Raw genomic sequence first — 12,446 nt, 5'->3', positions numbered from 1 at the left:
CATCGACCACCGCCGGTGGCTGAGCGCTGCTTGACAGACAAGTGCGGCAACACAATGCCCGCCCGTTTGTGTGCAAATATTAGCCAGGAATGTATCACAGATGAGCGCGCTCGAAAGGGAGAAAGAGAGGGAGCTGTGCAAGAGGGAATGTGAGAGGGAGAGTGTTGCTGGCGGCACAGCCTGGCTCCGGCTTGGCTATATCTGCGTGCTTTCTGTCCTGCACTCCAAACAGAAGGGAGTAAAAAGGGACTAAGTTGTCCTCTAAAAGGTAGTGCGCTAAAAAGACAGCTTGCACCCTTTTTACTCCCATATAGGCGTATTTGTGTTCAGAGTGCAGCGCACAGCGCCTTCGTTTTTCTCTTCGAGCAAAAAGTAAAGGGTTTTTCGTCACGACATACTACGCATTCAACCCTCGAGAAAGCAGGCGATAACAGCGAAAAAGGACTACAAGAAAAAGAAAAACACCTTTCAGTTATTTCGATGGAATTAACCCAATCATTGAAGCGAAGCGTGTGTCCTGTGATGTAGTGAGAAATTTATTGCCCATTTACGAATACAAATCCGTGGTTGCATTGAACTTCTCGTTGTATTTCATCCGTTGACTTCACTGACACTCCTAACTTTCTCTCCTTTTCTCCTTATGCCTAATAGCAAACATCTCGAATTAAAAAAAAAATTCTGCATACGCCGCGAGATGTCGCGCAAAGTTAGGGACCCTTAAAGTCACTGGAACTCTGAGTTCCAGTGACTTCAGGGACCCTGGATGCCCAAAGCAAACAACAGCCCGATGTCTTCCAGGTTTAGTGCACACTGATGATATGGGATTTCTTGCCGATAGCCAAAGCAAGCTACAATTTCTGCCTGAATATGTGGGAAGGAAGCTGCAAACATTGGATTTGAATTCAGAGTTGAAAAATCACGCGTTACCGTATTTAACGATAGCGGGACTGGAAAAACAAATTACTTCGACCTGACTTATCCGCTTCTTCACGCAACACCTTTGGAACACCCTCATTGGCAGCTTCGCCTGGTCAATACAAACGACCCACTAAGAGCCGTGCGCAATGTTCATCGCTCAGTGAGAGACACAGAGCCCTATCTCCCAGCATCACTCCAGAGGCGCGCTTCAAGCTTACGTGGACGCAAACTCGAAAGATCATATTTTGAACACAAGTCTCTTCTGTCCAGCTGTCCCTGATGTACGCCAGACATGTTCATATATCACAGAGGCGCCGCTTCCCTCTGTGATAGCAGAACTCGTAGCCACTCATGTCGATTTGTCCACTTTAAAAGGAGCGCCTCTGTATTCCACCGCTGAACCGTATTCTACATACCGACTCAACACAAGCAGGTATGGCTCTACAGTACGTAACCTGTCCCTTGGGCTTCGTTGTCGATGTGTGCACCTTTGTGAAATCATATCTACGTCCTGTCAGAGTTGTGTGGACTCGACGCAGCACGCACCATCTTAGGGAAGCGGACAATCTATCCCATTCACTGTAATTGACATACCAACTGCTCCTGCTGAAATTATTCGCAGGAGACGCCGTACCGCCTGAAAGAGAATTTAATTCTACCGCGTGGAACCAGCCTTCCCGGCGCTTTAACTCGCCGTGAGGAGCTGGCGTTGAGGAGAATATGGGTGGATGCTGCGCTGACGCATGCCGTCAGTGCCTCCTGGACATCACCGACTCCCCTCTCCTGATCTGCCCCTTCTGCACCGCTACCGCTCTCAAGTCATACGAACTTGCCCCGGACTTCGGGCGGCACGCAAGAGACACCTCAGAATTCAGTATTACCTTCTCCCGCCCCCCCCCCCCCCCCCCCCCCCCCACACACACACACACCCCACCAGCCGTCCACCAGACACATGAATCTGGATCCATGGGCCCGAACACCGGGCCTTGTTGGCATTTATGGCCGACACCGGCCTGCATATGTGTAATCTCTCTTATGCCGATGGCCGTACTTTCCCGATAAAAAAAAAAGTGTCGGTTTATCGACGTGAAGTACCGGGCGTAGAGGAGTACAAATATCTGACGGCGTGGACTGACGAAGAATAACATATTGAAATGCACATGAAGAACATCTGAAGATGAAAGGAACGAGGAATGTGGCCATAAACATAGAGCACTATAGGGATGAATAGATATGAAGTAACACGGGAACTGTGGAAGTGAGTAATGGTTCCGGGGCTGACATTTGCGAACGCGGTACTGTGCTTCAAATCCGATGTGCTACAAAGTAGGCTAGAGAGTAAGCAAAGTCTGGTGGGCAGATTAGCTCTAGGGGCTCATGGAAAGACACAGGGGTATATCGGTCAATCATTCTTTGAGGCACGCAAATCACAAAGCGAAATGATGTTCGAGGGAGAGACTACAAAGAAGGAATGGGAAGAGGTCGACAGCCAAAGCCTTCATGTAAATGTGCAGCAAAAATTCAGACACGCTATGGAGGAAAATGACTAGAAAGCTTTGGACAGGCTATACAGGCAACAATAATGAAGAAAAACTTTCACGAACATCAAAAAGAAAGTCCACAAAACTGGGACTGCTAACTTTATAAAAGGCGGGTTTATTTATTCCACGAGAATCCTGAAAACGGGTGCAATGCGATCGATGATATGTCGTTCTATTTCACTGAAACGGTCCAGCCTAGCTCAAAAGCCGGAATGGCAAAAATATATATGTATTGGAGATTAGATTGAATTTTCTTTCACTCCTCACACGATCTAAAGCCACCTTTTACGCCACAGCTATCGTTCGGTTGTTGAGGCCGAAACAGCATGAGAGAAGAAATTCAATTATAAATTATTTAGCAGTCGCAGGTGAACACCACGCGGTCATTCATGTACACTAAGGTCATATGTGTCATTACAGAAGAGAAAGCATGCCACTAAAATTAGGTGCCTATGGTACTTGAAACTGAGCTGTTTGTTGCAATTTTGTGTATTTTTTTACATTTTACTACTTCCTAGTCAAAATTTTTTGCGCACTTCCAGTTGTTTAGAAGTTAATTTAAAAAATAAATTGAAAATTATGGAGTTTAACGTCCCGAAGCGACATATATAGGCGGTGAGGGACGCCGTAGTGGAGGGCTTCAAGTTAATGTAGACTGAGTCCCTATAGATCAGTTTAGCAAAGCTTATATAGGGGTTTTAATTTATATCACCCGAGGTTCTTTAACCTGCGCTGACTTCGCGCTATACGCACGTAGGACGCTTCTGCATTTCGCCTCCATCGAAATACGGCCGCTGAAATACGAACCCGCGACCTTGGAAGCAGCCGCTGAAAGCCAAAGCCATTGAGTCACCGTGGCAGTTCAGAAGTAAATAAACCTTGTCCAATCAATTGGATTGTTACAAATTCAGAAATACCAATGGTTTGACTGAGAGCAGTGTTGTTGCAGTCGACACTTTTCATGCTATTTTAACTAATTAATCAAAACTAAAACTGTTAAACGGCAGCAGCGCTACGTGAAAAGCTCCGATTGGGAAGTCGTGGAGCGCCATGACCTTCCTCAAATCGCATGATTTCTGAAAAGATGGCTTCATAATGCGCATTTCTATGGGAATTGACAGCTGTGTAAGAGTTGTTGCAGGAGGTTGGAAGTCCAAGAAACCAGCGATCGCCTGCTGGTCCATGACGATGTCGTTACGTAGTGTTTTTTTAACTAATCTTTTGCGCTAACATACGAATTAAGGCGTGCTGCTGCTTGCTCGAACGACTGCTAACTAAACTAGTGTGCTTCCAGCAACGAGCAGCAGTTTTTTTTTAACTTTCTACCCACGTTATAACCCGTACATAGATTGTACAGCGTTTCCTTTGGCCTGGAGTTTCTATCTTTGGGGAGAAAGGTCACATATATACAGTTGCCTGATTTCTCCAGCGAAGTACATTATACGCATATTGTGCGCGCCTTGAACAGTTGCACCGACTGGCAGAGGACAGCAATAAGTCTTCTTTTCGCGACCAATATCTCAGATAGGATTTTATTCGTCACTCAATTGCTTTGTGCGCACACGATCCATCTGGAAGGAGCGAACATACAAAAGCGCCGGCGACGCTCGGAGCGATACCAGACGCTCGACGGATTGCGGGTGCTCCTTTTTGCTGTATTTGCATTCGTCCGCTCTGCACGTGCGCTTGAAAGACGACTACGGGCACCTCGCTGCCTGGGAACAGCGGATGCAGCTAGCGGATGCGACGCGTCTGTACCTCTGCTAGACGCTTCTTTGGCGCTGGCGTCGGGATTGTGCGTTTTTAGTGCGGTAGCGCAACTAAGCGCATTTTCCGATTTAGGGCATACGTACGTCCCTTCCCTTATAAAAAAATGGTCTATAGAGAGTTTATAGACTTCTCATAGACTCTGTTGCCTTCCTATAGATTTTTCTTTTTGTCTATTCGTAGTCTATAGACTGTCTATAGACAAAAGTCTACCAAAAGTGTATGGCCATAAATCTATAGATTGCCTACAGACTGTCTGTAACATTTGTATTGCTTATAGACTGTTCTCTAGGATTTGTCTGTAGAGATTCTATAGTCTTCATAGCAATAAGTCTACGGATATAGTCTATAGATTGTCAAAAGGGTCAAGCCTGCTTTTGTGGCGGGTGGCCCACCAGCCCACCGTGTTGTGGGCAACCTGCCAATTGTGTACACCTGGAAGGCCTTCACCTGGGTAAATACCTTCAGGGTAAAGGCCTTTATGGTGAAGGCCTTAGTGGTAAATGTCTTCCAGGTAGGGGCCCTTAGGTAGAAGGTCTTTACGGTAAAGGCCTTTAGGTCAAATGCCTTTAACACGTAAGAACCTTGAGTGCCCACGATAATTAGTGCTACTGCACGATATTCCAAGAAGGCCATTACGGTAAAGGTCTTTAGGTCAAATGCCTCTAGCATGTAAGGACCTTAAGTACCGACCGTAACTACTACTGCCCGATATTCCGCGCTTAGCTATGCTAAGCCGTCTGCTAGTTTTCTTTCGGCACTTCATTTTTTTTTTCATTTCCAGCTATAGCATGTGCGCAGGACGATCCTTGCGTTTAACAGCGTTGACAGTACGTCGTAACGCTGAACTCCCGCTTTCATTTGATGGCAGTTATGAGAATGTTATCTAGATCAGAGCTCACTGCCATAGCAGCTGGGAAACTGCCCAGGAGGCATGTATGTCACAATCCGGTGGTTTCATTGGGCCAAAAATCGGAGGCATGCTGACTGTCACCTCGTCTGTTGGCAAAGAAAAGAACCGTGCACGGGTTACTATTTTTATGCCCGAGCACGCATTCCGCTCGTCCCCGTGGAAACCAGCGCCGTGCACCCGCCATTACGCAAAGCAAGCCCAAACTCTCGGACATGTCGCCGCTTGCAGCATGATTCATCCTGGCTCGCCGGGCGCAACATGCGCCGCAAGGGAAGAGAGGAAGGATGGAGTGAACAGAAAATGAATGAATGAATGAATGAATGAATCCTTTATTTCAAGGGAGGAGTGGATCGTAGCTGCAGAGGGGACTTCTACTCGGTTTTTTTCATTGCCTCGAGAGCTGCCCGTCGTAAGTCAGTCGAGCTAGGCAGGCCGCTGTCACTACCGTATGCCGCGATGGCATGTTGTGCTGCGGAGCTAGATCGTACTGGCCTACTGGGGAGGGGGGTATGTCGTCATGTGGTATGTGCTGAATTTTGCGTGTCCCTCGCGAGAAAGATGGGCAAGTCCATATAAGATGTTGTAGACCTGCTCTACAGTGTTCTTGACAGTGGGTGCATCTGTTGTGAATTGGGGTTTCATGTCTGGCAAGAGGCCACTTGTGAAATGTGTACGGGATGTACGTTGCGTTTGCAATAACTTTCAGAAGATCTCTTCTGGTCGAGTGAGCTATCCCTTAGTGTCAAGGAGAAAGAGTTGCCGAAGTGGAGGGCTCCGGAACAATACCGACCACCTTGGGATCTTGATCTTCTCTGTGTTTTGTTTGTTCGCGCCCACAAATTCCATCATGAACAAGCTACAACTAGCACAGCTTTCGATTTTGTTGTCCAAGTTCCTTCCCTTCGTTCTTCCTTGAGAAAGAGCGAGAAAGCAGATCTTGTACACCCTTCATTTAGTGATCCAGTCCCTTCACTATCTCAGCGTTTCTCCTCCCTCATGTTGCCATAGTGACGATGTCACTGTTTACTTAGGACGGCGTGGCTAGAGTGGCGAAGCGCGGGTGGGAGGTGGGGAGATGGCTGGTGAGTGTTGCTTCTGGAGGGTGGAGGCCTCACTCCCCGAAGCTACAGAAAGATGCCGGCATTTTCGCATTGTGACACTAGTACTGTTTTCGCAGCAAGAACTACAGCTACCCTCAAGGTGTGACGACGGATCAGCGCTAGATGGTTCGCGAAATGAATAGCACAATGAACTCTTCTGCCACTGGCGTTGAACTCTCATTCGGCGGATCTGGCAGATTCGTGGCTGAGGAGAAGTATACCCTGCCTCCAGTTCGAATTTGGCCGCCCAAATTGGTCCTCGCCGGAGGGTGAGACCCACTGTGCCCCCCAAACGGCAGCTTTGTATGGAATCTTTTTTTCTTGCTCTGAGACTGACTACGCACGCTGGGGGGTGGGGAAACAGGGTACGTAGACCGGATGACGACATCGACGACGATGCGAAACCGCGGAAACTAGGCTAATACAGCTCATGCCGTAACAAGTGGCACTACACGTGCAACCATACAAATTGCTTTTCTTACATATCACTCACGCGCATACCTGGTAAATAATTTACTGCTTCTGACAGATAATGACGTCTCATTCCGGGCTTTGGGAAACGTACTGCACACACAAAAGGCGTTCCGCTCCACTGTGACAAGCGAACAAGCAAGTAAACAAGCAGGGGTCGGGAAACCCGAATGAGAGCGGCGACGAAGGCAGGGGCCCCTCCTTCCGACAGGGCTGCTTCATCCACACTGCGGGGATAGCGTCGCTTTCGCCCTCGCCTCCGCATTCTCGATCCGCCACCAGCGTTGTTCGCATCCGTTCCACATGGCCTATTCGGGCACGGAAGAGAACGCCGCGGCTGAGACCGACGGCGTATTGCACCGAGCCGCCGCGCTGTCACGCCGAGCTGCCCCCCTGCAGCCGCCGCCGAAAACACGTCAGCAGCGAACCACAGCGCGCATTGCATGTCTCTGGGCGCCCCTACGCTGTGCAGCGGCAAGGCCACTGGTACCAGCGTTTCCACCCTGTGGACCATATTTCTATCCAGGTGGGTGCGCAGTTCAGCAGTCTCTGATTCAGCAGTCGGTCGTTTTACTGCGTCAAACGCGAGATGTCATTCCTGCATGGGCAAAAAGCTGCAGCCTGGCTATAGGTACTGGGATTTGCGATCACGAGATAGGATCACGGCACTTGCTTTCTGTCTGGTTTATGGTTTATGGGCCTTTAACGTCCCAAAGCGACTCAGGCTATGAGAAACGCCGTAGCGAAGGTCTGCGGAAATTTCGACCACCTGGGGTTTTTTAACGTGCATTGACATCGCACAGCACACGGGCCTCTAGAATTTCGCGTCCATCGAAATGCGACCGCCGTGGCCGGGATCTGTGTCTTTCGGTTCAGCAGCCGAGCACCATAACCGCCGAGTCATCGCGGCGGCTACTTTCCAAGTGAATGGGCAAGATTAAGAACATGGACACTGTAAGCCCGCTTCCCTACTCTATTTGCTGGTTTCTTTGCGAAACAGTAGTACACTCCTTACTTTAATTCTCTACCTTCCCCCGCCCCCCATTCACCCCCCTTTTCTTTATAAAGTATGCCTAATGGCGCATTCGGCGAACTAAAAAAAATGAGCATAGCGAATCCTTGAGTGAACACACGAGTTAACATACCACGTAAAAACAAGGGAAAGATAGCAAAGGCATACGTATTCAGTAAGTTGGCGAATTATTTATTAGCGTTTCTGCATTTTCTTTTACAGTATTTCCTTATTCCTAACCTTGAGGCGTACCTAGCTAGCACAACCTGAAAAATTGTACTGGCCATCTGTGCGTTTATGAGAAGATAATCTGATCATTTGTATTTCTGTCTACTATAGAACATGATTGCCAGATTGCCGTTCGCTTGATTGATTACTTCATGCTTTTTGATGAATGCTCTGCACAATTCAAATAGTTGTGCACTTTGCTTCTGCAAGCCTGATAGCATGTCCTTGTCTATTTTGTTTAGACGTTCCATAACTGCACACTAAATGTCAAGACTAGCTTGCAAAGCCAGTACTACATCGTCGAGCAAAGCGTCCTCTTGCGCTAACCTGTAACTTCCCCAACCCAATTCGCAGGTCGACTCTGCCCACGCCTAACCACGGCGGTGCTCATGGAAAACCTGTTGCTATGGTTCATACTGCTCACCGTAATAGCCGCTTGCGGAATATTCGGTCTCTGGCTCCTCTGCAACGTGCGCTCCTACCTCGGCAACAACGGAAACAGCAGCAACCAAATGAGGCACCCCCTGTTCGCCGACGAACATCAGCAGCCGCAGTCGCCCACCATGGACCCTCGAGAGCAGCACCCCCAATGGCGTCCGGACGAACAGCCGCAGCCGTTCCCGCAGCCACAACCGCAGCCGCAACCGAAGACACAGCCGCAGCCCCTACCGTTTCCGCCGTTCAATGACCAGCAACAGCAGCAGCGGAACGGGTACTCGTACTACCCGTACTACATCGAGCCCCCTATAGACTACACGCCCCCTCCCACGGCGGAGCCACCGCGGAAGCACACTGTGTGCACGCAGACCTACCAGACTTACGCCAAGAAAAAGACTGTCAAGATAGAGCAGCAAAGAAGCCCAAGCCTGCCCGAATGACTGAATAGTGACGACATAGCTATCGCCCATTTGTGAGCTGTGAAGTGAGCTAGAGCATAACGCCGTACAGCACTTTTGGGAAAGTGCTTAGACTGTCCACACTGCTTAGAGGTGGCCAATCTGTCGGCAAGACCATGGGTCCGTCACTTTTCCATAAAGGATATGTACAGCTGTGGAATAAGAAGTATATAGGATGACTCGGTCATCGATACGCGCACGCTAACGTGTGAAGGAGACCACCCCAATTATAGCAGTCACGCATAGTCACCAGTTGGGGACAAGGAGGAACCGTTGGCTTTCAGCGATGTGTCAAATCAACTCTCATTACTTACCACTTCTGCTTAATCATTGTCCATTTTATGATTATTCGCGTATTTGTAGAGAAAGTGTGAATGCGATACAGTGCATGTATATGAAGACCTGCCAATGATGTTATGCCAGATCGCCTACAGACACATTTCTATGGCACCTTTAGTTCTTGGACTTTGCGCAGACGATTCGCACCTGGCGCACGGTGCCACTGTGTCTTCCACCTTGCACTCATTGATCCTCTTCGCCACACTGCCGGCGGGAAAAAATAATAAAAGAAAGCCATTGATGATGGCTTTTGGTCAACAGGTGTTCAGTGATGGTTTGTCAGACCTGAGTAACAGCTGCAAAGTAGTTGCGCACCGCTCGTCTCTCCGGACGCTGTCATAACTGCATTAGTACGTGATCGCTTATTCCGGATTGGCTGGGACTACAAGGAGATTTATCGGTAGCGTACCAGTACCAGCACCTTGGAAAACCAAATTTGTGCACACGTGTGTGCGCCTTATGGTTTACAAGTTGGTCATGTACGGTTGCGCAGCGCCTTCTCTATACTGTCTGTGTCCAGGAGAACGCTGTCTTCAGGCTGTAAGGGTGCCCACTTCGCCGCCGCTCGCAACTGCCTCGTGGGGGCGCTGTGCACACAGGATCCAGAAGTTCAGTCGAGATTAGACGTAAATCAGAGAGCTGTTGGAAGATTAGCACTAGGTGCCCACGGCAAAACCACAAACGAGGCAGTACAAGGGGATATGGGCTGGGCATCGTTCGAAGCACGGGAACCTAAGAGTATGAAGAACGCCTGAGGAAATTGGACGATAACAGGTGGGCAGCTAAGGTATTTAAATATTTATACAGAAAGAGCGTTGACACACAGTGATGGAAAAGAACTAAAAAACTAACCAGTAAGTATGCCGGTCATGAGGACGGAGAAAGAAAGAGCGTTAAACGACAGGTTAAAAACGCGGAAGTTAAAAAATTGGATTAATTCAATGGAAAAGAAACATAGTTTATAACTACATCGATACTGGAAAAGGCAGATCAGAAAATAATTTTTTTATGATAACTCAAGAGGCAGTGCCCCACTTTTTGAAGCTAAGTCAGGGTGTCTTAGAACGCGCAGCTACAAAAAGAAATTTAACGAAGAAGATGACACATGTGCAGTGTGTGGTCGATATGTGGAAACAATTGAACACCTCATACTCAAACGTGGTGGTAGCCATCCGGATGTCGATGCAGGCACAGTCACTCTTCCGGAGGCCCTAGGGTTTAAAGATAACAATGGTCATGTAAATAAATCTGCAGTACAAGTTAGCAAAAAGAGATTGGAGGATTGGTGGCTGAAAAGAAGAGATGTGGCATAAGGTTATAAGTGTAGGAAACCGTAGGTAAAGAAGATGGCGAATCTTATTGAGAATTGACAACTCAGTTGAACAAAAATAAAGAAAGAAAAGCTGAGCATGGTGGCAATTTCCACCACCCCGTTTCAAAGGGGGCGCTCCTATCCATCCATCCTTAGAAAAAATTTGACACCTTCTACTTGAATGTGGCGGTGTCCATCCGGACGTCAATGCAGGCACAGTCACTCTCCCTGGAGCCTCACGGTTTATAGATAACAAAGGCCGTGTGAATGAATCTGCCGTAGAAGTCAGCAAAAACTTATTGGAAGATTGGTGGCTCAAAAACAGGGTGGTGACGTAAGGTTAAAGTTCAGGATAATATTCAAATTGAAAAGTAGAGCATGGTGGTAAGTGCCTCCATCCGGTTTCAAAGGGGATGGTCCTATCTTCCATCCATCCACCCACCCACCCACCCACCCACCCACTCATTCACCCATTCACCCATCCACCCATCCATCCATCCATCCATCCATCCATCCACCCACCCACCCACCCACCCATCCATCCATCCATCCATCCATCCATCCATCCATCCATCCATCCATCCATCCATCCATCCATCCATCCATCCATCCATCCATCCATCCAATCCAATCCAATCCATCCAATCCCATCCATCCATCCATGCATCCATCCATCCATCCATGCATCCATCCATGCATCCATCCATGCATCCATCCGTCCGTCCGTCCATCCGTCCGTCCGTCCTTCCGTCCGTCCGTCCATCCGTCCGTCCGTCCATCCACCCGCCCGTCCATCCACCCGTCCGTCCATCCCCCCGTCCGTCCGTCCATCCATCCACCCGTCCGTCCGTCCATCCATCCACCCGTCCGTCCGTCCATCCACCCGTCCGTCCGTCCATCCACCCGTCCGTCCGTCCATCCACCCGTCCGTCTGTCTGTCGCGACTCGGTATTCACTGTGGTTTTCTTGTCTCGATTTATGCACGGCTATGGTATAGCACACGTGTGTATGTGCAGTTGTCAGTAAATGAAATGCACTATTTCTGGCGCCTTATCAAACGACTTTATTTGCTAACTTTCAATTCGTACGTTCCTTAGTTATCAAGATGTCACAAAAAATGCAGATGTCAGGTGCGCAAGGGTGGTACAGAGTAGTGAAGTATCATTAAATATGCAAGAATCGGTGCGGACACCGCCCGCTGACGCCGCAGCAAGCAGTAACTTCTTGGTGCATGCTACAGATGGCGTTGCTTTTGGACGACCGCTACCATGCGCTCCAGAGGGGTGTAGACTATCCCCACAATAATCGTCATGGTCACCATTGGCAGCATGTTGCACGCGTGGACGTAGTATGTCGAGCTTTCGTACCCTTACCATCATCTTCATCATCATCATCAGCCCGACTACACCCACTGCAGGGCAAAGGCCTCTCCCATGTCTCTCCAATTAACCCTGTCCTTTGCCAGTTGCGGCCACTGTATCCCCGCAAACTTCTTAATCTCATCCGCCCATCTCACTTTCTGCCGTCCCCTGCTACGTTTGCCTTCTCTTGGAATCCACTCCGTTACCCTTAAGGACCAGCGGTTATCTTGCCTTCGCATTACATGCCCTGTCCAAGCCCATTTCTTCCTCTTGATTTCAACTAGGATGTCATTAACCCGCGTTTGTTCCCTCACCCACTCCGCCCTCTTCGGAACTCTTAACGTTACACCTATCATTTTCCTTTCCATAGCTTGCTGCGTTGTTCTTAAGCTGAACCCTATTTGTTAGCCTCCACGTTTCTGCCCCATATAGGTGAGTACCGGTAAGATACAGCTGTTGTATACTTTTCTCTTGAGGGATATTGGTAAACTACCGTTCATGACCTGAGAGAACTTGCCATATGCGCTGCACCCCATTCTTATTCTTCTAGTTATTTCCCTCTCATGATCCGGATCTGCGGTCACTACC

The 12,446-nt window shown here is 48.7% G+C and overlaps 1 protein-coding gene across 1 annotated transcript; it reads left to right on the top strand.

The window, feature by feature from the left end:
- The first annotated feature begins 4,677 nt into the window (after positions 1 to 4,677).
- Positions 4,678 to 10,590, top strand: LOC149358511 (uncharacterized). Its single transcript, XM_089570605.1, has 2 exons — positions 4,678 to 7,236; positions 8,305 to 10,590. The coding sequence occupies exons 1-2, from the start codon at positions 7,014 to 7,016 to the stop codon at positions 8,826 to 8,828; spliced, it is 747 nt and encodes a 248-aa protein (XP_089426731.1). The 5' UTR covers positions 4,678 to 7,013; the 3' UTR covers positions 8,829 to 10,590.
- Positions 10,591 to 12,446: the final 1,856 nt, after the last annotated feature.

This window comes from Amblyomma mixtum, chromosome 2, assembly GCF_055824585.1.
Source record: "Amblyomma mixtum isolate Tamu chromosome 2, ASM5582458v1, whole genome shotgun sequence".
Classification (NCBI taxonomy): domain Eukaryota; kingdom Metazoa; phylum Arthropoda; class Arachnida; order Ixodida; family Ixodidae; genus Amblyomma; species Amblyomma mixtum.
The sequence above is the reverse complement of the archived record's forward strand: the minus strand, read 5'-3'. Positions and strand labels throughout refer to the sequence as shown.